This window comes from Lepidochelys kempii, chromosome 4 (genome assembly GCF_965140285.1).
Source record: "Lepidochelys kempii isolate rLepKem1 chromosome 4, rLepKem1.hap1, whole genome shotgun sequence".
Taxonomy (NCBI): domain Eukaryota; kingdom Metazoa; phylum Chordata; order Testudines; family Cheloniidae; genus Lepidochelys; species Lepidochelys kempii.
Window position 1 is genome coordinate 68,176,654 of NC_136383.1, and position 27,725 is coordinate 68,204,378.

A 27,725-nucleotide genomic window follows, 5' to 3' on the forward strand; every position below is an offset into this window, starting at 1 on the left:
AATCATGTTGTATTTTGTCCCATTTACCATTGACTTCAATGTCCTTAACTACTTTCTCCTTCAAAAATTTTTCCAAGACTTTGCATACTACAGATGTCAAACTAACAGGCCTGTAGTTACCCGAATCACTTCTTTCCCCTTTCTTAAAAATAGGAACTATGTTAGCAATTCTCCAATCATACGGTACAACCCCTGAGTTTACAGATTCATTAAAAATTCTTGCTAACGGGCTTGCAATTTTGGGTCCCAATTCCTTTAATATTCTTGGATGAAGATTATCTGGGCCCCCTGATTTAGTCCCATTAAGCTGTTTGAGTTTCGCTTCTACCTCAGATATGGTAATATCTACCTCCATATCCTCATTCCCATTTGACTTGCTACCATTATCCCTAAGATCCTCTTTAGCCTTATTAAAGACTGAGGCAAAGTATTTGTTTAGATATTGGGCCATGCCTAGATTATCCTTGACCTCCACTCCATCCTCAGTGTTTAGTGGTCCTACTTCTTCTTTCTTTGTTTTCTTCTTATTTATATGGCTATGGAACCTTTTACTATTGGTTTTAATTCCATTTGCAAGGTCCAACTCTACTTGACTTTTAGCCTGTCTCACTTTATCCCTACATGTTCTGACCTCAAAAAGGTAGCTTTCCTTGCTGATCCCTCCCATCTTCTACTCCCTGTATGCTTTCCGCTTTTTCTTAATCACCTCTCTGAGATGCTTGCTCATCCAGCTTGGTCTACAACTCCTGCCTATGAATTTTTTCCCATTTCTTGGGATGCAGGCTTCCGATAGCTTCTGCAGCTTTGATTTAAAGTAATCCCAGGCCTCCTCTGCCTTTAGATCCATAAGTTCTTCAGTCCAATCCACTTTCCTAACTAATTTCCTTAATTTTTGAAAGTCAGCCCTTTTGAAATCAAAAACCCTAGTTGCAGATTTATTTTTATTTATCCTTCCATTCAGTTTGAACTGAATTAGCTCATGATCACTTGAACCAAGATTGTCCCCTAAAACCATTTCTTCTATGAGGTCCTCACTACTCACCAAAACCAAATCTAAAATGGCATCCCCTCTAGTCAGTTCAGCAACTACTTGATGATGGAATCCATCAACTATTGCACCTAGGAAAATCTGAGCCCTATTATTATTACTAGCGCTCATCCTCCAGTCTATATCTGGGAAGTTAAAGTCTCCCATGATCATGCAGTTTCCATTAGTATTTACTTAGTTAAAAACATTTAAGAGGGCTCTATCCATATCCAAATTAGATCCTGGTGGTCTATAGCACAGCCCAACCACTATCCCAGGGGAGGCTCTAATAGTTTTCTTCCCCAATGTAATTTTTGCCCAGACGAACTCTGTCTTATCCATTTCATTGCTTCTTATTTCTTTACATTCTACCTCCTCATTGATATACAATGCTACTCCACCACCTTTACCTTTATTTCTGTCTATCCTAAACAGCACATACCCTTCAATACCTGTAGTCCAGTCATGACGACTATTCCACCATGTTTCTGTTATCCCTATAATATCTGGTTTCACGTCCTGCACCAGTAGCTCTAGTTCCTCCATTTTGTTACGTAGGCTCCTCGCACTGGTGTACAAACATCTTAATTTTTGCTGTTTGGCCTACAGTATGTTCCAGAATTTTCCAAAAGTCAGACTCTGAGGGTGCAGGCAAAATTTGTGTGCACAGATTCTTTATTTGCAAATGCAAATGCCATTTGGATTCCCAACAATCACAAATGTGCACAGAATTTGATTTCACATGCAGTATTGAAAAACTGCACATGTATTACATGCATCATATATGCACTGAATGTGCATTCCTAGTTTTCTGTGTGTTAATATCCAGACTTATAACAGTTAATGCTAAAAATTAGCTTTGAAAGGATTATAAAACCCCAAGCTTCACAGTTTAAGACGATTTCTAACTATCTGGGATTAGGATAAAACCCTCATTAAAAAGATTATCCCACATTTGCCTATTATGGGGTTTCTTGCTTCTTTCTCTGAAGCATCTGGTACTACCGCTATCAGAGACTGGATATTTGACTAGATTGACCTTAGGTCCGATCCAGCAGGCAATTACTAGGTTCCTATGTTTTTTGATACCCTGATCAAATGCTACTTTCATCATTGACATAATATACACTTATTTAGTGCTTGCCACCTTCAAAGTGCTGTATGAACATTAACACAAACTAAATTCTGTATATCAGATGGGATATTTCTAAACATGTTTAATTAAAGTAGATATGTCTAATTAAAACAGACATATATAATCTAAACCAGTTTAAATAATCACTAAAATTGTTTTAATCGTATCGGGAAACACTATAGTCAACATACAAAATATGTAATTAGATATAGCCATACCTTTGTTGGTGAAACATATACAACTACTCCTTCATTGCTCTCTTTCAGAACTTTCTCCATGCAATAATATGAAGCATAGGTTTTCCCTGATGAAGTAGGAGCAACAATCACTGCAGACTCATTATTGTCTACAACATCAAGAAGCTCTCGCTGGAGATAAAACAAGTCATTTCTTTCAATACATTTCATTTTATATATATATAGATTCTAGATTGATATGCTTAATATCAATATTATAAAGTTCAAAACATTTTTCTCTGTTGCTGCAGTAGTGTTATATTTTTTCCATCACACTTTGATTTTTAATTGTAAACTATCTTTTTCTGTAATTTGGCCTGGAAAATTCATTTGGGCTTGAATTGTTGATGCAAGGAAGTTTTCAGTTCAAAAGGGAACTTTTCCAAAAAAAAAGCAAAATATGAACCAGTCAGTTCAGCAGTATATAATTTAAAAGCAAAAAAGTCACCATTTTCTCTAATGCAGTCATTGTTTCTTACATCAGAAATGTTATACCAGTACTGCTTAACCACACAGCCCAGAGCTCTCCCCAACTCCCACTCCCCAGCATTTCATTATTCTTCTCCCCACCCTACCAATGACCTTTAGAAGTTGGCCAGGGTGGAGGTCAGAGGGAGGAAGTGGCAGCACTGCCAATCTCTTCCCCACTCCCAGCATATTTGCCAAGTTTTATGTTGCTCCTCAAGCAAGTGACATTTTTGCAGGTGTGAACATGAGAAAAGAGCAAGCTGTTTCTGATTCAGCCTTTCTCCCCCTTTCTACTGATAATATGGAGAGAGCTATGTTTGCTATGTTTGCTGAGGGAACAGGCGTTCCTTCAGAACATGCAGCAGCTTGGATCAACTGTTCTTTTCCTAGAGACAGGTGGATGGAGAAGGTCAGCCAATTCAACAAGGATTTACCCATAGACTAGGAGCTTTCCCCTGACAAAAAATTGTTTCTCTGCAGTGTAAACCCAGAGATTTGACAAGTTTTCTTATCCTTGGGCCATTGGAAGCTTTGGGTGTACAAGAAATGTGGGATTGTTTCCCAGACAGTCCAATGAAATAGTTAAATGTAAAACCCCACTACAGTGTATTTGTTACAGATATTGTGTAAATAAGTAATAACACACTAAATGCACTGAAACTATTACTCTCCACCCTGTGTAAAAAAAAAAAAGTTTGTACTTCACTGGTACATTTCTAATTGTCTTTCAATAAATAACTTAAAATTAAAACTCAGATTATGCATGAAAGTGAATCATATTACAATTATTACCACCCATGCACACAAAGTTCCAGAGGTATTCTTGATACTTAACAGACAGGTAAAAAATGATAGGTTGCTGCCCTGCAGAGTTTAGATTCTAAGGCCCTGATCTCGAATGGGGATCTGTGACTGCAGAGTCTTGTACCATGCAGTTTCACTGCCTTCCACAGGACATCACTGCATTGTCTTCTGGGACACCATATGGCCTTGGGAGTCAGTGTTAGAAGATCCCAATGCAGGACTGGGGCTTCAAGTAGCATAAGACAGAAAGTAGCATAAGACTGTAAACAACAGATAAAAGGGGGTAAATGAGAGGATAAATTACAACAGTGAGAGAAATGAAATATGTTTATTATCATGTATGACTCTCATTTATTGCTTTTTTAAATTTTGAAAGAAAACCTTGACAGAATCTCTAACAGCACTATTTAAAAATAGTTTACATGTAACATTACCTGCCATGTGTCTGGTATAAAATGCTGTACTCTGGGATCTGGATCTTTCCTCTCTTCTCTGAACAAGTAGCAGCCCATATATTGCAGCTGAAAACGAGCTGCTCCCATCTCAGTAGTATATTCAGTTATCTTCTCATTGTCACTTTCTATTATCTGCAAGGTCAAATTAAAATTCAAGACAGATTTAGAATTAGGGATAGAGTAATTGAAAATGGCATCTGGCTTTTGCATTGTAGAACATTATACAAGCTTTGAAAAAATAGTTTGATGTGTGCTGAGGAGGCGAGGTGACTTTCAGACACTTCCATACCGAAGACCATACAATGCTGGCTTGAGCAATGCATGAAATCATAAAAGTTAATGGGAATTCTACATGCAGATGTAGTGAGAATGGTGACCATAATTTTTTAATGGATCTGATAGTTATCAGCAAAGTCCATGTACTCTAAGGCAAGCTGAATATACATCTGCATTTGTCTGCTATGGAAAGATTTGATTCCACAAGTATTATTCAATGTTAAATTACAGACTGATGTAATACATGAAACAAGTATAAATGGCTGCAGTTATGTCTCCCTGAGCCTGCAGAAAGCCTAAAACAACAGCTCATACTGTATAAATAATTGCATATCAGCTACATTTTATGAAGGACTGAATAACTTGTATAAATTTTTGTTAAGATTCTATTTTATATCATTCTGTGAGGTTTAGAACCATCTTTTCTTGTTCTACAGTGTTACAATGCAACATTTGGATGATAAAAGTGGCAGTGTAAAGTAACACATTGGGAAGTTGGCTTCAATTTGGCCAGGTTCAGGCCCAATGGGTGTAAACTGTCAGGAAATGGGCACAAGTGCCAAAGTAATCTTTGTTGTACCACTTTAAATTGCATTGGTTAATTATATTCTGTAAAAATTAATTGTATTCTATAAGAATTACCTGGCTAGACAAAGAGCATGCCAAATTCTCAAATCCAAGGTATTTCAGACATCTGGACAACTTTTGTACATGTGACTTCTTTAATAGTTCCTGGTGTTTTTCAAGAAGTATATGAATTCTCCTCATCACTTGTACAGCTATGCTTAAATCTCTCGATTTTTTGCCTAAAATAAATAAAGGAACCATTTGATATATAATCAAATCATCAGAAGCTATTTCAATCTACCCTTCAGGTTTTGGGACCAGACCCCACTCCTCCAACCATGTGTGCGGTGTTTTTTAAATTTTATTTTATTTTTAAAAGATCCCAGGAGAGGTGGCATGGCTCTTTCCCCATACTTGGACTATGTGATTGGACTATGTGCAGACGAAATGCTCTAGCTGCTCATACAGGCCAAACCTGCAAGGGGCCAGGGCATAGGCTGTCTGGCCTAGTGGTCACTGCTGGGTTGGTGTCACCAAGTCAAGGATGGCCACAATGCACTAGTCTGCGAGCAGGTACCAGTGTAATTGCTACAGCTGGGCTCACTAGGCAAATGTCAGGGTCAGAGTCAAGCAAAGGTCAAAGACCAGAGGTCAGCAGTAGTTACCAGGCTGGAATCAGGAGGCAAGAGTCTAGGTCAGAGTCAAAGACCAGAGATCAGTACCAGGCTGAAGTCAGGGTAAGAGACTAGAGATTGGAAACACAAGGCAAGGTCTAGAGCCACAGCAAGTTACATGTCTGCTTGGTTGTTCAGACACCTTCCTAGGGCACCTTCTAGGATGAAATAGTAAGCATGGGCCAATCAGAGGGGTATAGGTTGCTATTGCTCTGGCCCCTTCAGGACGTACTTCCTGTGGCACCTAATCTCCATAATACTCTTTAGCTGCAGCTTTACACATGCTCCTGATAGTGTTGTGGGGATGTTAACTGCCCCAGGCTCTACAGACCAGTCCAGTCACCTTCCGTTGTACAACTCAGCTCAGTGAACAGCTTATGCATTCTTCTACATTTTGTACAGTGAAATCAAGATTTTATGTTTGTAATGTGTGCCTACTGTTTGGTGATATAAGAAAACAGTTACAATATAGTTTAAGTGGGTAATTTAAATCTGACTCATGGCATCCCTAATTTGCCAATAGTGGGCTAAATTCTGGCCAGCAATTGAAAAGAGGCTTAATTCTTCCCATACTTCAAAATTAGCATTACTATGTGCCTTTATTCTAGCTGTGAAAGTCTAATGAAAGCTTTGGAGGTGGTGGGGGTTGGGGGCTGGGACTGGGGATGCAGGATGCAGAATGATTGTGGCCCAAAATGAATTCAGAAAACATACCTTGGCTTCTACAGTGTTCCTTCCAAACTTCTAAACAAACATTCAGTCCTGCCATTTCTGCTGTGAATTTCACAGAATTACTTTGACATGTCTTAAGGAAATTCTCCAGTCTATTTATTCCACAGGTAAAATTCTCTTTAATTTCACTTTCAGTTGACACAGATAAGGCACTCCATTGTTCCTGTTCTTTCTTCTCTTCTTTAGCTTCTAGTCGCTTCTGGTTTTCCTCTGCAATTATTTCTGCTTTACTTTTCTACAAAAAAATTAATAAAGATATACAGAACTAAACACCAATGTGTGCAAGCAATATGAAAAATTGCAATATGTAATATGTAAGCCTTGAGCCCAATCCTTGGAAGTAAATGGGAGTTTCGCCTGAATAATGACTGACTGCAAATTATAGGATTTTGCCCCATTTGTGTGTTTTGTTTTGCTTTGAATTTTGTTTAAAATAGTACTGAATTCTGTGCAGGTCATAATTTATTGGTAAATACTGGTACATGTTTTACAAAAAAAGGCTTATTCAACAAATCATACTAAAAGTATACGAAATAGTTCTTTAACTTTCTAATAACTAAAGAGCCACAAACATGAACAATGAAAAAGATGGTTTAAGTCACAACCTTAAGGCATTTATTTTAAGCCTGGAAAATGAAAATTCTAATTGTAGTTCCAGGTATTTCAGTAAACTGAAGACAATTAGGGACTAATCAAATGCCCACTGAAGTCAATGAAAAGACTCTTGGGGATTTCAATGGGCATTTGATCAGGCCCTAAAACTATACTCCACACTGAATGATACAAAATGGTAATGATATTTTAACTAAGAAATACAGTAATAATTATTATTGCTCAATCTTGCCCATTAACACTTTTTCATGTATCCTGTGAAATCAGAAACAGTGCACGTATTATTCTAGTCAGCAATTTAATATGGAATAGTGCTTGCAGGATCAAATCTTTCTTGATATATAAATTCAGACATTATTTGTCACAAATGCAGGGAAATCAAAATCAAAGATCTTTTAGATTTTGCATTGGTTAGGAATATTTTCTCAAAACAAACACAAACTAATGTCCTCTATTTCCATCCCTGTCACCCCAAATGTTAGTACTAGCCATGAGTGCAACTAAGACTTGAGACTTTAACCCACAAATTGTAGCTCAGAACCAAGAGTACAGTACCTGCCTGAGAGGAGGTACGCTAAGGGCTGCATTAAGGAGGCTGTGTTGGTGAGTATCTGAGTGTTTGTTTGTTGTGAGTATCTGAGTGTTTGTATCTGAGTGTTTGTTGTGAGGACAGTTTGACCGTGTGCTTGATTGGTTGTTTGAAAAGGGCGGGAACTGGGAGTGCTTTGTTCCAGGTGAGCCTTAAGTGGGCCTGACTGTATAAAATGCCAGTCAGCTGCGAACCAGCTGAGCAGCTAACAGAAGGAGTTTGCCTGGGTGTTTGCCTGGGGAGAGCCCACTGAGGCTTACATCTTGCCAGCTTCTCTGAGTAATTACTACAAATCCTGAGGAAGCTCATAGAAGGAAGGTAATATGGATGGGGGTGTTCAGCTGTTGTGACCTGCACTGGATGTGCTATGTTTGTCTTTCTTCCACAGGACAGAAGCAACTTTGTCTGTACAAAGTGCAAGCTGGTCTCCATATTGGAAGAGAAGGTTCAAGGTCTGGAGCAACAGGTATTGACCCTGCATTGCATAAGAGAAACTGAAGATTTCCTGGACAGATGTCAGGATATGCTTCTACGGGCACAAGGTTCAGAAGATTCAGAGCAGGCTGTACATCGGGGACAGGAGTACGGTGAAGAAATTTGGCATCATGTGACCTCCAGAAGTAAAAAGGGGAACGTCCATGTACCAGCAACGCATATACAGGTAAGTAACCATTTTCATGTTCTCTCCACAGGTACTAATGCGGAGAGTGGACCAAATGATACGTCTGAGGGAAGGGAGCAGAAGGAGACTCCGCTGATTGGAAGGCATGAGATGCACTGTCCTAGGGTTGGGGGTTCCACGACCACCGCTCCCAAGAGAAGGAGGCGGGTGGTGGTGGTCAGGGACTCTCTCCTCAGGGGGACTGAGTCATCTATCTGCCACCCCGACCAGGAAAACGGAGAAGTCTGCTGCTTGCCAGGAGCTAAGATTCGCGATGTGACAGAGAGACTGCCGAGACTCATCAAGCCCTCGGATCGCTACCCCTTCCTGCTTCTCCACGTGGGCACCAATGATACTGCCAAGAATGACCTTGAGCGGATCACTGCAGACTATGTGGCTCTGGGAAGAAGGATAAAGGAGTTTGAGGTGCAAGTGGTGTTCTCATCCATCCTCCCCGTGGAAGGAAAAGGCCTGGGTAGAGACCGTCGAATTGTGGAAGTCAACGAATGGCTACGCAGGTGGTGTCGGAGAGAAGGCTTTGGATTCTTTGACCATGGGATGGTGTTCCAAGAAGGAGGAGTGCTAGGCAGAGACGGGCTCCACCTAACCAAGAGAGAGAAGAGCATCTTCACAAGTAGGCTGGCTAACCTAGTGAACTAGGTTCACCGGGGGAAGGAGACCAAAGCCCTGAGGTAAGTGGGGAAGTGGGATACCGGGAGGAAGCACCAGCAGGAGCGCGTGAGAGGGGAGGGTTCCTGCCTCATACTGAGAAAGAGGGGCAATCAGCGGGTTATCTCAAGTGCCTATACACAAATGCACGAAGCCTGGCAAACAAGCAGGGAGAACTGGAAGTCCTGGCAAAGTCAAGGAATTATGATGTGATTGGAATAACAGAGACTTGGTGGGATAACTCACATGACTGGAGTACTGTCATGGATGGATATAAGCTGTTCAGGAAGGACAGAAAAAGTGGGGGAGTTGCACTGTATGTAAGAGAGCAGTATGATTGCTCAGAGCTCAAGTATGAAACTGCAGAAAAACCTGAGAGTCTCTGGATTAAGTTTAGAAGTGAGAGCAACAAGGGTGATGTCGTGGTGGGAGTCTACTATAGACCACCAGACCAGGGGGATGAGGTGGACGAGACTTTCTTCCGGCAACTCGCAGAAGTTACTAGATCGCACGCCCTGGTTCTCATGGGAGACTTCAAACACCCTGATATCTTCTGGGAGAGCAATACAGTGGTGCACAGACAATCCAGGAAGTTTTTGGAAAATGTAGGTGACAATTTCCTGGTGCAAGTGCTGGAGGAAACAACTAGGGGCAGAGCTCTTCTTGACCTGCTGCTCACAAACCGGGAAGAATTAGTAGGGGAAGCAAAAGTGGATGGGAACCTGGGAGGCAGTGACCATGAGATGGTTGAGTTCAGGATCCTGACAAAAGGAAGAAACAAAAGCAGCAGAATACGAACCCTGGACTTCAGAAAAGCAGACTCTGACTCCCTCAGGGAACTGATGGGCAAGATCCCCTGGGAGAATAACATGAGGGGGAAAGGAGTCCAGGAGAGCTGGCTATATTTTAAAGAATCCTTATTGAGGTTACAGGGACAAACCATCCCGATGTGTAGAAAGAATAGTAAATATGGCAGGCGACCAGCTTGGCTTAAATATAAAAAGGAAGCTTACAAGAAGTGGAAGATTGGACAAATGACCAGGGATGAGTATAAAAATATTGCTCGGGCATGCAGGAGTGAAATCAGGAAGGCCAAATCACACCTGGAGTTGCAGCTAGCAAGAGATGTTAAGAGTAACAAGAAAGGTTTCTTCATGTATGTTAGCAACAAGAAGAAAGTCAAGGAAAGTGTGGGCCCCTTACTGAATGAGGGAGGCAATCTAGTGACAGAGGATGTGGAAAAAGCTAATGTACTCAAGGCTTTTTTTGCCTCTCTCTTCACAAACAAGGTCAGCTCCCAGACTGCTGCACTGGGCAGCATAGCATGGGGAGGAGGTGACCAGCCCTCTGTGGAGAAAGAAGTGGTTCGGGACTATTTAGAAAAGCTGGACGTGCACAAGTCCATGGGGCCAGATGCATTGCATTCGAGAGTGCTAAAGGAGTTGGCGGATGTGATTGCAAAGCCACTGGCCATTATCTTTGAAAACTCATGGCGATCCGGGGAAGTCCCGGACGACTGGAAAAAGGCTAATGTAGTGCCCATCTTTAAAAAACGGAAGAAGGAGGATCCTGGGAACTACAGGCCAGTCAGCCTCACCTCAGTCCCTGGAAAAATCATGGAGCAGGTCCTCAAGGAATCAATTCTGAAGCACTTAGAGGAGAGGAAAGTGATCAGGAACAGTTAGCATGGATTCACCAAGGGCAAGTCATGCCTGACTAATCTAATTGCCTTCTATGATGAGATAACTGGCTCTGTGGATGAAGGGAAAGCAGAGGACGTGTTGTTTCTTGACTTTAGCAAAGCTTTTGACACTGTCTCCCACAGTATTCTTGCCAGCAAGTTAAAGAAGTATGGGCCGGATGAATGGACTATAAGGTGGATAGAAAGCTGGCTAGATTGTCGGGCTCAACGGGTAGTGATCAATGGCTCCATGTCTAGTTGGCAGCTGGTATCAAGTGGAGCACCCCAAGGGTCGGTCCTCGGGCCGGTTTTGTTCAATATCTTCATAAACAATATGGAGGATGGTGTGGATTGCACCCTCAGCAAGTTTGCAGATGACACTAAACTGGGAGGAGAGGTAGATACACTGGAGGGTAGGGATAGGATACAGAGGGACCTAGACAAATTGGAGGATTGGGCCAAAAGAAATCTGATGAGGTTCAACAAGGACAAGTGCAGAGTCCTGCACTTAGGACGGAAGAATCCCATGCACCGCTACAGACTAGGGACCGAATAGCTAGGCAGCAGTTCTGCAGAAAAGGAGGTAGGGGTTACAGTGGACGAGAAGCTGGATATGAGTCAACAGTGTGCCCTTGTTGCCAAGAAGGCCAATGGCATTTTGGGATGTATAAGTAGGGGCACTGCCAGCAGATCGAGGGACGTGATCGTTCCCCTCTATTCGACACTGGTGAGGCATCATCTGGAGTACTGTGTCCAGTTTTGGGCCCCACACTACAAGAAGGATGTGGAAAAATTGGAAAGAGTCCAGCGGAGGGCAACAAATGATTAGGGGACTGGAACACATGAGTTATGAGGAGAGGCTGAGGGAACTGGGGATGTTTAGTCTACGGAAGAGAAGAATGAGGGGAGATTTGATAGCTGCTTTCAACTACATGAAAGGGGGTTCCAAAGAGGATGGCTCTAGACTGTTCCCAGTGGTAGCAGATGACAGAACAAGGAGTAATGGTCTCAAGTTGCAGTGGGGGAGATTTAGGTTGGATATTAGGAAAAACTTTTTCACTAGGAGGGTGATGAAACACTGGAATGCGTTACCTAGGGAGGTGGTGGAATCTCCTTTCTTAGACGTTTTTAAGGACAGGCTTGACAAAGCCCTGGCTGGGATGATTTAGTTGGGGATCGGTCCTGCTTTGAGCAGGGGGTTGGACTAGATGACCTCCTGAGGTCCCTTCCAACCCTGATATTCTATGGTTCTATGATTCTATTCAACTGTACTGTATTGACATTAATTTGATCCACAAACACTGACATAAAAGATGTGTCATATACATGTATTTTTCAAATTTGGAATATTCATATGAGCCACCTGCATCTTCCGTGTGATTGTTTCAATCTTTTTAATGGCTATTTTGATATAGTTTTCAAGCAGCATATTTAAACAAACCTCAAAAATCTCATTCAATTTTTAAACTGATTATTTCTGAAAAGGTTTTGTAAAAAGCCAACCCTACCTTAAATTTATTTTTTGTTTCCTACCCAATCACATATTAATTGTATAAGTCTCCAAAATTAAAGCTTTCTGTTATTTTACTGCTCCAGCTCCAAACACAGGTACTTGTTTATATTTCTGTACAGGGATAAAAATGGGTTTACACTAATTACCAGTTAAATCTAGGGTGCAAGGATGGATTTATTCTTTCAATAAAAATTACTAATGTTTGACAAATGAAAAATCCCAGGTAAGTATTCTTGACTAAAGCAACTACACCAGAAGGAAAAATCTTAGCTTTTACAGCAGAAAGCATAGGTATGCTATGGAACAACTTGAATATGCTTACATGTAATTTTTTTGTCTTTGTGACAGCAGCCTTAGTGCTTGTGGGAACCAAGGGCACATCCACCTGGGTTACAATTGTCTTTGAAATGTTGCCTTCCAACGATCTTCCATAAAGTCGATAATAAGACTGTAACTTTTGTATGCCCCTTCTTTCTTTTGGACCTTTGGACTTTGCTACAGCAAACAAAGAACATTATTTTTGACTTATAAGGTAATTGGTGGAATTCCAATGTGTTAGTTTTTTGGCAAGAGATGAAAGCTCCAAATTTAGGCCTTGGATAAAATTTTCAAAAGTGCCCCAAGGCCAGAATTTGAAAGGTATATAGACATTTAGCTCTCTTTAACCCCTTTTCAAAATCTGACCCTAGCTGACATAAGAATTTAAGTCCCAGTTTCAAAACTGATTTAGGTACTTAAGGCCAGATTCACAAAGGTACTTAGGCACTTATGCCCAACATTTAGGCATTTTCAAAACTATGCTCAACTGCTGCCTATATCCCCGCAGATGGGCATGTGTAAAGCCACCTAAGTCCTGAATGCTCCCTCACAGCTAGTGAGCTTCTCAGAACCCTACTGCAAACCAAAATCCTGGCAACCATGAAGCAGAATTCTCAAACTAGGTTAGGGTACATATATTTCACAAACACATCTACAGCTCAGGGCCAGCACAAAAGACAGCATACTTGTGTATTTCCAAAATACTCCCATGGGATGTGGGAGATCCAAGTTTGAATCCCCACTCTGCTTGATCTGGAGCAGGACTATAGTCTCCAACATCCCAGCTGAGTGCCCTAATCACTGGGCTATTGGTATTCTGAGGACACACACCATCCATCTATTGTTTGTGCTGGGCCTGCACCTGTAGGCATGCTGGCAAGAGAGTCATTCTCTCACCTAGTTTGAGAATCCTGCTTCAGAGCCACTGGGGCTTTGGCTTGCATTTAGGCTTTGAGCTGCTTATTTACTATGGGGTGGCATCAAGACTTAGGCAGCTTTGCATGTGCCCACCTATGGAAACTAGGTTCCATGAAGACTTAGGTCTCTACACAGCAGTTGAACAACTGTGGCTGGTCTAAGTCAGCTGATTCAGACTTACAGACCTCATATTACACGGCTGTGGAATTGTGGTATAGATATCTGGGATCAGACTGGAGCCCAAGCTCTGAGACTCTGTAGATGAGGATGGTCCCAGAGCCCATGCTCCAGCCCAAGCATCTACACTGCAGTTTTACAGTCCTACAGCCTGAGCCCTGCAAGCCCAAGTCAGCTGGCCTTGGCCAGCCGCGTGTTTAACCGCTATGTAGACATACCCTATGGGGTTAGGCAGCAGCGGGGTAGTAGTTTTGAGAATGTGAGTTGCACCAAAGTGTTAGACTAAAGAGGCATTTCGGTGTGAATCTGGACCTTAGACCTTGCAATGCTAAGTAAAGCAATGGATCTTTGAAAATCTAGGCATTAGGCACCTAAAGATGCAGATAGGTACCTACTGGGATTTTCAAAAACACCTGGATGCCAGCACATAACCTTCAAAGGAAATCCCATTTGGTCCCTTTTTGCCACTTTAGGTGCCTAAATACTTTTTAAAATCTGGCTCAAAGCTATTATACTCCCAGTAATAAGTCATATACCATCATGAATCATTTCATATTGACCCTTACATAAATGTTCAAACTACAGTAGTAAAGACCTCTCATTAAGACTAGCAGTGTTAAACAGTTTACACAAAGTTTACATTACAATAAATAATAATGAGAAGGTGTTACTTAAGCAAGGATAGAAAGATGGTTAAAACAACCTAATAGTAAAACTTCATAGCAGCTGAGAGATCTTGTCATGAGAGGGATGTGGTAGTTTCTTTTGAAGTTATAGTCACCAGTGCTTCTCAAGTGGCTGAACTTCAAGGAGCAATGCCACATATCTTCTCTACACCATATATCATAGAGATTCAGAGAAGTCTTTAAAGTTGGTCATTTTTTTAGAAAGCTGAATTAGAAACCATTTTTGTGCTACTAATTCAATTACTTAACTTAAAAGTAAAAGTATAAAGCAGCTTATCTATCTGCAACATACAGCAACTGGGCTGGAGTGGAAAAAAATGACTAATGTAATGGATTGTGGAGTTCCACCAGGAATGAAGCTCTTAAAGAAGAACATCCAACATCAATTATAATATGGCTTGAGACACTTATTGGTCAAAGGCATTTTCTGTTCTAGTTTATTCTGTTCCATTCACATTCTTATCTTATGCCCATTGCCATGGCATCTGAGCATCTGGCCACTTAGTGTCATATTCATGTTTAATCCCTACAAAACACAATCACTAGACATATATACATAGCAGGTGTACATATCCATTATAAGTAAATAGTAAAGTGATACCAGAGATGAATCTGATGCATTGAGTTTACACTAGTTATTTTATAAATGAATAACTATCTGTTAATAATCACACAGAAGTCCTGTAAAATGCCTCATAAGATGTTTTATTCACTATATAATGCTCTGGCAGATGGTAATTTTTCAACAGAGCAAGAGTTTTGTATACAAGTGGCTGGTAGCCCCTCAAATGTATATTTAACTTGATAATACAAATGTGCAAATCTAAGATCAATGTGGAGTCCTGGTTTATTTTCTGGGTATGTGAAAACAGGAAAAATTGCCAGAAAATTAAAAAGTATACAAGTTATTTTGCTTTCTACTGCTATTTTCATAGGGTAAATCTAGCCATGGCCCCATTTGTGCAGTCATCTGAACTCTTATGCATATGAACTGAGTAGTTAAATACAGTTACCCAAACTGCAATTTTAAATACCAAATTGTATGTGTACATATATATTGTCTATGTGTAAAGTTCTGCACAAGTGACAAATTTTTGCACAAATTTTTGCAAAAGGGAGCCTCATGAAAATATGGCTTATAGCATTGATTGTATCATAAATCTTTGGTCTATTCAAGATAAATTAATGTAATCAGGCAAAATATATTTACTATAAAACTAATTATTGTAATAATACCCATTTGAAGTATATTTATATAATATGTGGAAAATTATCTGGAATGAAAGCAGTCTTTCCTCTAAAATGTGATAACCTTGACAACAGTAGAGTTTTATCCAACTAGACAAGTAGGTCTTATGTTTTTACCATCATTGGTGCACTTCGTTCTGTCATAATCATCACTGAGAGGTTTGCCTGAATGCCAATGCCGAAGTTCATCAAATTCTGTTTGTTTAATAAGTGAAGTAACTGCAGGATCATTGCTGAAAAATACACACAGTATATACAGTGATACTTATGTATTTTTAGTTTTCTGGCACATCCTATATAACAAGCCTTATACCCACTTCATTATAAACAAAATGTTTTGGCATTCGTTGTAATACCTAATACTGACTAGAAGAGTATGTCATACCAAAGAGATCTTTTTTTCACTTGTATATTCTTAATTTTTCTGTGGCAGGCACCTGATTCCTCATGACTTCATTTTGCTCTTGTAGCTTCCTGTCCTCCCCACTTAACTCTTTATGGATTAGTGAAGAATCATATTGCATAAGTCACAGAATTAATCTTTAATAGTGCACATCTGTATTGTCTGACTTTGTATTTGATACTTAGTTTACTGCAAATCCACACTTCTTGGCCACAGAAACAACAAAGTTCCATGCATAATTTTGTCAAAGCAGGATTTGGGAGTCAGTACAGGAGGGGTACATCCTTTGTGTGTCACAGAACACAACTCTGTTAGGACTCCCTGTATGGGAATACAAAGCAGGTGTTTGAGCAGAGCAGGGGAACACTGAGAAAGGGACAAATGAAGAGAATCTACTGCCATAAAGATTCTCCACTCACAGCAGGGGTTCATTGAGGGTTTAAACGGCTACTACCCCCACCCCTCCAGGTAGCTTTCATGGAGCAACTCTGAAGCCATTTATGGGCCTGAGTGGAGGGAAAGGTTTTCTCCTCAGCATCCCAATACAGAGCCTGTTACTGGGGTTAAATCCTGTTATCCATAAAACCTACAAATCTATAGTTACTTAATCTTTATTCAGGTAACGCTCTCATTTGAATCAATTTGCATTCTGTGATTGGCTTCTATGGGATCAGTATCTGGCCCTTCAAGTACACATTGTATGGTAAAAGCAGCTATTTGAAACTGTAGAGCAAGCATTATCAGAGACTGTAAGGCTAATCAACAACTGGATAAAGAATACAACATGGAGTCAGGATTTAGAATCTGAGTCATCCTTACTCTGCACCTAATGTTAATATTTACACCAGTTCAAAGTGGATGTAAAATACTACCTACTGCACAAGTGTAAATAATGACATAAGATGCAGGGCAGTAAAGAATCAGCTCATAGCATCTCATTTAATTAAAAAAGAAAAACCCGGACAAATGTAAAAAGAATGTACCTGCTTAAAATAGGTAAATCTGCCAAAACAGCTCCAGCATAATCTTCAACAAGGTCAGATTTCACTGGGATGAGCCCTATACTGGGAATTTCTTCCTTAGATTCTTTGCAGGGTTAATGAAAACATGATAAATACTGGTTAACTAAAACATACACTCTTATGTTACCTTCTGCAATTCCAAAGAGCAAAAAGTATATACAACATCCTGCTAATTTTTGTCAAGTGTATGTTATAAATCAAATGGTAACAAGAAATACAAGTTAAGTAATAATCAGTGATGTTAAAGGAGAATTTGTAATATTATGGTATACATTGAATATAAATTATGAGTCTGATTGTAAATGGCCTCTATGTTGATTCACAAGAGATGTGGGGAACACAAGAGACTTCCTTTTATATTACAAAAGGTCTTCTGGAGAGCGCTGCGGTGTTTTAACAAAACATTTGAAAAACTTAACCGAAGTTACTCTCAAGTATGGAAAGAATAAATGCCTGATAACGATAGACAGGAAAGTCACAGACCTTGCAGCTCAGTCCAGAGGCAGGGGATAAATGGTCCTTAAGCCAACTGTGCATCCTTCTGATTCTGAGCTGCTATATGGCTCCCAGTGTAATTAGACAGCCCAGAGGGCATGTTTAGGTTGCAGTATCCTCCCAGGACTGCCTTATGGGCTGCAGTGCTGCCTGGAATCTCCACAGCACTGTATGCTATAGACTACCCCTGCCATACCTGTCCCTGCTCCAGCTCTGCCCCCAGCACACCCCACATGCCAGGGCTTTTGAGGAAGTCCTCGATAGACAGCCTTCTTGCTATCTACCACAATGCCTGCACATTGAGACAATTTGTCCCTGGACTGAAACAGGGCTTTTAGATTATCATTTTATTTACTCTGTTTTAGCTCTTTTGCCAGCACGAAGAGCCTGGTTTAGGGCTGAGAATCAAACCAACAGGGTGCCATCCTGGCCCCAGTAAAGTCAATAGCAAAATTCTTATTGACTTCAATGGGGCCAGGATTTCATGCACAGGGCCTAATCAGACTCCTTTTGGCATCAAATGGGAGTTTTGTCACTGATTTCAATAAAGTCATAAATTATTAGAAGACCCATAAAGACCCATAAAGTCATAAATTATTAGAAGGGAAAGAATTAAAAAGCTCATAACTGTATAGCACTTTGACTATGTAAAACATTTTATAACTGTCAATTATTATTATGCTTATACCAGTCATTTTTATACAGTTGTTAGTACCTTTAAATAACATTTGTTTCTGTTCAAGAAACAGTTGTGAGGTGGTTCTCACAGGGAAAGCATCTCCAAAATCACAGCTGGCAGCTAATTTTGTTACAGTATTCCACAGATACTGGTATTCATTCTTCATTTTTTTGCCCAATTCCAAATTTAACCCTATGAAGAAAAAAAAATGAGATTTTACAATGAAAGTTTTCTGGAAAAGGGACTGCCTCTTTATCTGTGTTTATACAGCATCCACAACAATAGGGCACAGTTCTGACAGTGTCCTTTGGGTATTACAACAGGGCAGAAAAAAACAGGTGCATTCACAATTGTTAGTAGCCATGGATGTATCTAAATATGGTCAGGAAAATATATTGGGGAGTATACAAATAGCAATTTTAGGGCTCAATCCTGCAACTGAAGCCCATGGGGCCCTGCACAGAGATGAGGGTCCTCCCACAAGAAAGCTCATTGCAGGATCTGGGCTTTAGAAAATTCCCTTTATTCCCCAAAGAATAATGGATGGTGTTATAAATGCCAACTATTGTTATATGCCCAAATTATACTTTCGTGAAAGTTCCTTAAAGATTGTTTGGATTAGATATATGCAGGAGAACTGAACCTTTAGACTGGATTCATTTTACTGCATAAATTGCTTTCATGTGCCCATTACCCTTCCCACAGAGAAACCTTTGGAAGAGGGTATCAGGGGAGCAGGAAAACTCTGGAAGAAGTTCCTGCTACAAAGTTTCATCCTCAACCTGTTGTGTTGCCAGCTCTCACAATTTTATTGTTAGTCTCCTGATATCAGATGGTTTTCTTAAAGCCCAAGCTCCCATATTCATGTGATTTCATGACATCTCAATTTCATTTTTTTAAATTTCTAGCCTTCATCGTTAATCTTATGTCATGAGATCTTTAATGTCTATATAGAGCAGAGAGAACCCCAGTTTTTAAAATTTTATTTGAAACAGAAGAATTAAAAATAAAACTTCCTGGGATTTTAACCTGCAACTCCAGTGACTCAAGGATCAGAACCTGCTCCCTATTCTGGTTTCTTTGAGTTACTCTGACAAAATAAAACAGGTGAGAAAGCTGGCCAAATCAAAAAGGAATCCCCCAACATCTGTTGGGAAAATAACATGGCACGGCACAGATTACCCAACAAGTTCTTGGAATGTATGGAGATATTTTTTTAGTTCAGAAGGTGGAGCAAGCTACTAAGGGAGAGGCTGTTCTAGATTTATGTTGACAAATAGGGAGGAACTAGCTGAGAATTTGAAAGTGGAAGGCAGCTTAGGTGAGGGCGTTCATGAAATGGTAGAGTTCATGATTCTAAGGAATGGTAGGAGGTAAAACAGCACAATAAAGATAATGGATTTCAACAAAGCAGACTTTAGCGAACTCAGGAAGCTGGTATGTAAGATCCCTTGAGAAGCAAGTCTAAGGGGAAAAAAGTTCAAGAAAGTTGGTAGTTTTTCAAAGAGACATCATTAAGGGCAGAAGAGCAAACTATCCCACTGCATAGGAAAGATAGAAAGTATGGCAAGAGACCACCTTGGCTTAAGTGGCAGATCTTCAGTTACCTGAAACTCAAAAAAGAGTCCAACAAAAAGTGAAACTAGGTCAAATTAGAAAGGATGACTATAAACAAACACAAAAGGATGTAGCAACAAAATTAGAAAAGCCAAGGCACAAAGCAAGATTAAACTAACTAGAGATGTAAAGCATAACAAGAAAGCATTCTACAAATACGTTAGAAGCATGAGGAAGACCAAGGACAGGGTAAGCCCATTACTCAGTGGGAAGGAGGGGAACAATAACAGAAAATGTGGAAATGGCAGAAGTGCCAAATTACTTTTATGTTTCAGTTTTCACTAAAAAGGTTAGTAGAGATTGGATGTATAACATTGTGAATGCCAGTGAAACTGAGGTAGGATCAGAGGCTAAAATAGGGAAAGAACAAGTTAAAAATTATTTAGACAAGTTAGATGTCTTCAAGTCACCAGGGCCAGATGAAATACATCCTAGAATACTCAAGGAGTTGACAGAGGAGATATCTGAGCCATTAGTGATTATGTCTGAAAAGTCATGGAAGATGGGAGAGATTCCAGAGGACTGGAAAAGAGCAAATACAGTGCCCGTCTATAAACAGGGAAATAAGGACAACCTGGGGTATTATAGACCAGTCAGCATAACTGAAGCTGAAAGATAATGGAGCAAATAATTAAGCAATCAATTTTCAAACACCTAGAAGATAATAAAGGTGATAAGTAACAGTCAGCATGGATTTGTCAAGAACAAATCATGTCAAACCAACCTGATAGCTTTCTTTAACAGAGTAACAAGCCTCGTGGATGGGGGAAAGCAATAGATCTGGTATATCTTGACTTTAGTAAGGATTTTGATACTATCTCGCATGATCTTCTCATAAACAAACTAGGGAAATACAAACTGGAAGGAGCTACTATAAGGTGGGTACATAACTGGTTGGAAAACCATTCCCAGAGAATAGTTATGAGTGGTTCACAGCCAAGATGGAAGGGCATATTAAGTGGAGTATTACAGGGATCAGTTCTGGGCCTGGTTCTGTTCGATAGATTCATGAATGGTTTAGATAATGGCATAGAGAGTACACTTATGAAGTTTATGGACAATACCAAGCTGGGAGGGGTTACAAGTGCTTTGGAGGGTAGGATTAACATTCAAAATGATCTGGACAAACTGGAGAAATGGTATGAAGTAAACAGGATGAAATTCAATAAGGACAAACGCAAAGTACTTCACTTAAGAAGGAACAATCAGTTGCACACATACAAAATGGGAAATGAGTGCCTAGGAAAGAGTACTGCAGAAAGGGATCTGGGGTCATAGTGGATCACAAGCTAAATATGAGTCAACAGTGTAACACTGTTGCAAAAAAAGAAAACATTATTCTGGGATGTATTAGCAGGAGTGTTGTAAGCAAGACAATTGCTGTAAGTAAGTAAATTGCTGTAAGTAAGTAAAAAAGTTCCAGCTTGCAGAGATTTCACCACTCAAGAAAGAGATCTTGGGGTCATTGTGGATAGTTCTCTGAAAACAGCCACTCAATGTGCAGCAGTAGTCAAAAAAGCGAACAGAATGCTGGGAATAATTAGGAAAGGGATAGATAATAGGACAGAAAATACCAGGTTGCCTCCATATAAATCCATGGTACGCCCACATCTTGAATACTGTGTGCAAATGTGGTTGCCCTATCTCAAAAAAGATATATTGGAATTGGAAAAGGTTCAGAAAAGGGCAACAAAAATTATTAGGGGTACGAAACGGCTTCCATATGAGGAGAGATTAATAAGACTGGGACTTTTCAGCTTGGAAAAGAGATGGCAAAGGGGAGATATGATTGAGGTCTATAAAATCATGACTGGTGTAGAAAAAGTTGATAAGGAAGTGTTGTTTACTACTTCTCATAACACAAGAACTAGGGGTCACCAAATGAAATTCATAGGCAGCAGGTTTAAAACAAATAAAAGGAAGGATTTCTTCACACAGCACAGAGCCAATCTGTGGAACTCATTGCCAGAGGATGTTGTGAAGGCCAAGACCATAACAGGGTTCAAAACAGAACTAGATAAATTCATGGAGGACAGGTCCATCAATGGCTATTAGCCAGGGTGGACAGGAATGGTGTCCCTAGCTTCCGTTTGCCAGAAGCTGGGAATGAGCGACAGGGGATGGATCACTTAATGATTACCTGTTCTGTTCATTCCCTCCGGGACACCTGGCACTAGCCACTGTCGGAAGACAGGATACTGGGCTAGATGGATCTTTGGTCTGACCCAGTAGGGCCATTCTTATGTTAAGTAATTCTTCCACTCTACTCCACACTGATTAGGCCTCTGCTGGAGTATTGTGTCTAGTTCTGGGCACCACATTTCAGGAAAGATGTGGACAAATTGGAGAAAGTCCAGAGAAGCACAACAAAAATGATTAAATGTCTAGAAAACATTATCTATGGGGGAAGATTGAAAAAAATGGGTTTTAGTTTGGAGAAGCAAAGACTGAGAGGGGACATAACAGTTTTCAAGTACATAAAAGGTTGCTACAAGGAACAGAGAGAAAAATTGTTCTTAACCTCTGAGGATGGCCAAGAAGCAATGGGCTTAAATTGTAGCAAGGGTGGTGTAGGTTGGACACTAGGAAGAACTGCCTAACTCTCTGGGTAGTTAAGCACTGGATTAAATCTCCATCACTGGAGATTTTTAAGAGAAGGTTAGACAAACACCTGTCAGGGATGATCTAGATAATACTTAGTCCTGCCATGAATGCAGGGGACTGGGCTAGATGACCTCTTGAGGTCACTTCCAGTCTTACGATTCTGTGAACATAAGACAATCCTCATGTGGCACGGAGTCCTCATAGTCTAACCTATACCACCTCCCCTCCTTGCTTTTGCATATGCATAGTGGCATGGGTGTGACCACGGAAAGTGGGTCTGAACAGATTCTTGTTAAGTGACAGGAATTATGCATATAATTCTCTGGACTCAGTACTGAAAATTCTTTTTCTACTATTCCATGCAATAACTTTATTAACATATATATATATATATATATATATATATATATATATATACTCATTAGCTAATACTTTTGCTTTTCATTTATAAACTTAATAAAATTAGATATTAAAAAAGCAAATTATTCAAGGGCAAAGATAAATACCTGAGCAGTATTCTATTTCATAGTAATGTGAAAGATTCTTTAACAGTGAATTGTCCCTTAAATCAGGCAGGTGAGTTAAATCCAATTGCCAGTCACTTTCATCATTTAGTTGCTTCAGAACAAAATAGTCACAATGTTGTTGCTATTAAAAAAAATGCAGTTAATTCTTACATAGCACTTTTTAGCTGCAGAGATCAAAGCATTTTACAAAAGAAGGTATGATGATCCCATTTTTACAGACTGATAAAATAAAGCAGTGAGAGGTGATGTGACTTGTCCAAGGTTACACAGCAAGTCAGTGGCAGAGCTTGAATATAAACTCAGTCTTGTACTCCTAGCCTACCTACTGGACCACTCTGCTTCAACAGCAAGCTGTTCAAACTCCACTTGCTTTTAAAAGATCTAAAGACCTTCCAGGCTGCCACTGTACTATGTACAATAAATCTGTATGGTTTGGCCAGGGGGCTAGAGTACCATACCAAGAAAAGGAAAACAGAGGCATTTGCTGCACCCAGCGTCGGTGGGAGGCAAGGCCCTGGTATACCTACCATGATTATAAATGGTAAAACTTGCTTAGTCCAGCAGGAATTAATGATCCTAATCCGAGCTCGTTGCAAAAGAGGCAAGTGGAGAAGAAAAACCACACTGAGGCACTGCATTCTACACAGATCTGTGGCTTCTTCCAGTGTTAATGCTTCACTTTTCTCCTGTTGGGACATAACCAATATACAGTTCACTAAGTACCTCAATAATAAATATTAATTAGTGGTGAACATAATTCATATTAAAAATATAATTCAGTGATTTTTCACTTTGTCAGTGCAGCAAAAAACTGTTACTGTTTTACAATTTGCACGTTACAGTCACTTTTGGCTATCCTTAGTTCATCACATGCCTTTTATTGTAGCATTAGATAACTGAGGATCAGATACCACTTCCATTATAAATCCAAGAAGAAAGTAATGTGACCGTTGAAGATCATATAGAATTTAGTAAACCAATTACCAATCTGCCTGGATAAAAATTACATTCTTTTAAGATGAGAAGCTAATATTTAAATAGAGTCCTTTGTTTTTTTTTTCTTTGTAAACCCTATTAATTAATTTTGAGATAGTTATCACAGTTACTTTTTCAATATGTTCCTACAACCTACCATATGTGCTACTCTACATGTATACTGTTACACTGCTTCCATATTAGACTAATTAAAACATAAGACCTTTAGCATAATTAGATATTAAAAAAAGATATTGATGAAGGGTTACATATGGCAAGTAAGAAATTGAGACTTTTTCCCTGAACAAAAAAATATGAAAAATTATATTCTTCTACAGTGGTTATTATACTGCTGTGTATGAGGAACGAGAAAAAAAGAGTAACTGGCAAGATTGCCTCCTATGGTAAAACTTCTCAGGAAAGAGGCCATGGGACCCGGTTCCAAACCCCATGGATTCCTTAAGTAGGTGGCTTAAGTAGGTGTCATAATGCCCTGTTCCTTCATACCAACTATGGCCCAGAGTAGCTCCATCCCCCACCTATAGTGCAACTCCACTGGAGCACCACTGCCAGGGACTCTTTCTGGCTATGGCTGCCCACCTTTAAGTGGGGTTCTGCTTAAGCGGTGATCTCATCCACAGAGAAGACTCTGTAGAAACAATAATACAGCCCCAAGCCACATCATTTTTTCCTAGTTAGAGAGGCTGGTAGTAGGATGAAGTTCACCCCTTGGTCCACCCACTCTTCTGCCAATCCACCCAGTCAACGTTCCCTTTCCGTGCAGTTCTCTGGACCAGCAGATACACAGAGGAAGCAAGACATGATGTTGCAGAAGCCACTGGGACCCTCTTCAGCATGGGATCTTGGGGGACAATCCTCTCCAACATTACCAAAATACTTATGTTAAGAGAATGAACAGGGTGATGAGAAGTTATAAAGAAATCTCACCTTCTGACTGAAATTTTTTGTTAGTTGTTCCTTTGTTTCCTCAGAGACTTTTGCATTTTCTAACATGTTACTGTACATTTTTAATCCCACTGTACATGTAAGAACACAAACTATACGTCTAATGTCGGATCCTTCTGGCCACAGATGCTTCAGCAGCAAAATAGTCTGACATACCTACAATCATAAGGTGTTAATATTATTATTTTTATAATGAAAAGATTATAAAGGAGACATATACATTTATCTTAATATAACTCTATCAATGAAGAAAAGCAGTGCATCAAGATATACCGAAGGGAAAAAAAAGTTAGTTAAAATAGTTTCATTTTCTGCTCCTGGGATAGTGCGTTATTAAACTTAGTTTTTTAAAAGCAATTCTACTACAATCCAAAGCCCACTAAATATTTCTATTGACTTCAAGAGACTTTCAATAAGGCCACATGTGCAAAAAGCCAGTAGTTTTGGGGGTGAACATCAGCTTATGGAGCTGGTCTGGCTCCCACTGAAGTCAATGGGAGTTTTGCTATTGTCTTCAATAGGACTAAAAGAAGTTCAATGGTATAGCAGGCATATTTAATACTTAAAAAACTGAATGGGGAAACTAGTCATAAAAATGCACCCTCAAACTCTTGGATTTGGTGGTCTTCATCTCAGCTAGTGCTGCCAATTGATTTCTGACAGGGTAATTTATACTCAGCGTGGCAGAGGGTTTGTAATTGTTTAAAATTATTGTTTAAGATCATGAAGGAAGATTTACTGTGTCTCTGTATAGTAACCTAAAATCAATATATCGGATTAATATTTGTCTATTATTTTGAACAGGAAAGCACAGTATAAGTGCTAAATATTATTATTATGAAATATCCCTGTAAGCAATCTCTCTTCCAAAAAATATCCTTTGTTGTGAATAGTTTACTACACAGTGAGGCCCCTGGAATTCCAGAGGAATCCATGAGATTTGGGAGTGGGTCCCATGGCCTCTTCCACAAGACCATTATCTGACTTCTACTGCACAACTGTCAGATTGTTGCATGAACACACTTTTTGTTACTGAGCTGTGTAACTAGAAAAAAATAGTAAAATAGTTAAGTTACCTCTTCTTGTATGTTTCTCAAACTCATCTTTAAATTATACAGATAGGCTGTATCCTGGGTTTTTTGTAAGTGTTTGACTGTGGTTTCACAAGTATGTTGCAGATCCTTTTCATGCTAAATGAGAATAAAAATATACAAGTCAAAGTTATACATTAAAGTCAAAGGGAAATCAATTTTAAGTGCCTAAGTCCCATTTTCAAAAGTCACTTAGGCACTTTTGAAAAATGGGACTTAGGCAACTAAGTTACTTAGGTGCTTTTGAAAAATTTACCCAAAGTTTATTAACCTCAAATACCGGTGGAACATGAGTTTATATGGCCATTCTGCTTAGGCCTGCAACTAACATCACTTGTAAAGAAACTTCCTTTGTCACAACAGGGTAAAAACCACATGCCGAAGACCTAAACTCGAGTGGTATGAGTTACTATATATGTTAAACAAAAGCAGGGCCTGATGCACACCCACTGAAGTAAATGGAAAGGCTCCTATTAAGGTCAAAGGGCTTTGGATCAAGCCCTAAATGAACAGTACAGGAAAAGAGACACGCTGCTCACAAATTCCTGAGGCTGCCTAATAAGCTGTATTTCAACAAGTGCTTGGGACATCCAGGCCATTAGGAACTTAAGAGTGACAACGAATATGATCTACAGTCCATCATATAAGCTTTCTTCGAGGACAAATTCATGGCAAATAGGCACAAGGGAACCAGAACTGTTTCTGTTTAAAATAAATTAATTAATTAAAGCTGAGGACTGGGAGTCAGGAAATCTGTAATCTACTCTGGCCCATCACTAACCTACTATGTAAACTTGGGCTAGTACATTAGCCACTTTATAACCTGAGTTTACCCCCTCTGTAAAATGAGGATAACAATATAGGGCCTAATTCTACCATCCTTACCCACAGTGAGTACAACTTAGTATGGGAGCAGTCCCATGGATTTCAATCAGATCACCCACAGAGTACGGTACTATTCAGTGTAGGGAAAGAAGGATCAGACCATTTACTGTACAGTAATTAAGTGCCAAATCCTCAACCCAGCTTGATTAGCTGGGCTAGGTTACTGCAAACTGAAGGAACACGTTGTGCCTCTCTCTCTCGTCCCCTCCCCACCCCTTATTCCCATGGCAAGAAGCACTGGAAGATCCACACAGCACTGAATCCTATAGCCTAGCATGTTGCTATGGAGAAGGGGTCTAGAATTTGCCCCAAATGAATTAATGTATGCAGAGGTCTTTAAGATCCTCAGATGAAAGGCATACAGACAAGCCAAATGTTATCACTGCATCATGATTTTAATGTATAAAAACCTGGTTTTCAAATTCAAAGATTCCAAGTTCAGAAGGGACCACTATGATAATCTAGTTTGACCTCCTGTAGTACTTCCCCAAATAATTCCTAAAACATCTATTTCAGAAGAACATTCAGCCTTGATTCAAAAATTGCCAATGAGATGTTATAATTAAAAATATAATTCTACATATAAATGGTACATTTTTCCTACTTAAAATCCATAAAGAAGATGTGTTGCAATTTACCTGCTGAAAAAATGACCTGTGTTCGTATGCATTCTGGACATAATATCCATAAACTCTAAGAGCATCAGACTCCTGTCCTGAAGTGAGCACAACATTGATTTTCTTTGACAAGGTATGAGCAATGAATATATGTAAATAGTCTTCTTGTAGAGAGGTGAGTCCTAAATCAGAGATTATCACAAAATATGGATAACTTTCCTTGAGGAAAATCTGCCATTCTGGTGAGAAACAATTGGAAAACTCTGTATGAATGACAATGTCAGTGTTGCACTTCAGGTGTTGTATTAATGCAGTACGATGGAAAAGGAAAATAGGGTAACTGAAATACATCTGTTCCACATCCTGGGGAAAGTGAAAACAATTGAGAGATTATTATT

The 27,725-nt window shown here is 39.7% G+C and overlaps 1 protein-coding gene across 1 annotated transcript in view; it reads right to left on the reverse strand.

Moving 5' to 3' along the window:
• LOC140910510 (putative ATP-dependent RNA helicase DDX60) overlaps window positions 1-27,725 on the reverse strand; it is a 78,831-nt gene that overhangs the window by 40,490 nt on the left and 10,616 nt on the right. The window contains exons 5-17 of the mRNA XM_073341568.2: window positions 27,349-27,690; window positions 25,811-25,924; window positions 24,717-24,890; window positions 23,321-23,479; window positions 22,773-22,914; window positions 18,082-18,237; window positions 16,833-16,935; window positions 15,564-15,679; window positions 12,422-12,594; window positions 6,357-6,609; window positions 5,044-5,207; window positions 4,105-4,257; window positions 2,381-2,530 (exon numbers count right to left, since the gene is read on the reverse strand). Coding sequence (XP_073197669.1) covers window positions 2,381-2,530; window positions 4,105-4,257; window positions 5,044-5,207; window positions 6,357-6,609; window positions 12,422-12,594; window positions 15,564-15,679; window positions 16,833-16,935; window positions 18,082-18,237; window positions 22,773-22,914; window positions 23,321-23,479; window positions 24,717-24,890; window positions 25,811-25,924; window positions 27,349-27,690 — 2,199 coding nt within the window. The remainder of the gene's footprint in view (window positions 1-2,380; window positions 2,531-4,104; window positions 4,258-5,043; window positions 5,208-6,356; window positions 6,610-12,421; window positions 12,595-15,563; window positions 15,680-16,832; window positions 16,936-18,081; window positions 18,238-22,772; window positions 22,915-23,320; window positions 23,480-24,716; window positions 24,891-25,810; window positions 25,925-27,348; window positions 27,691-27,725) is intronic.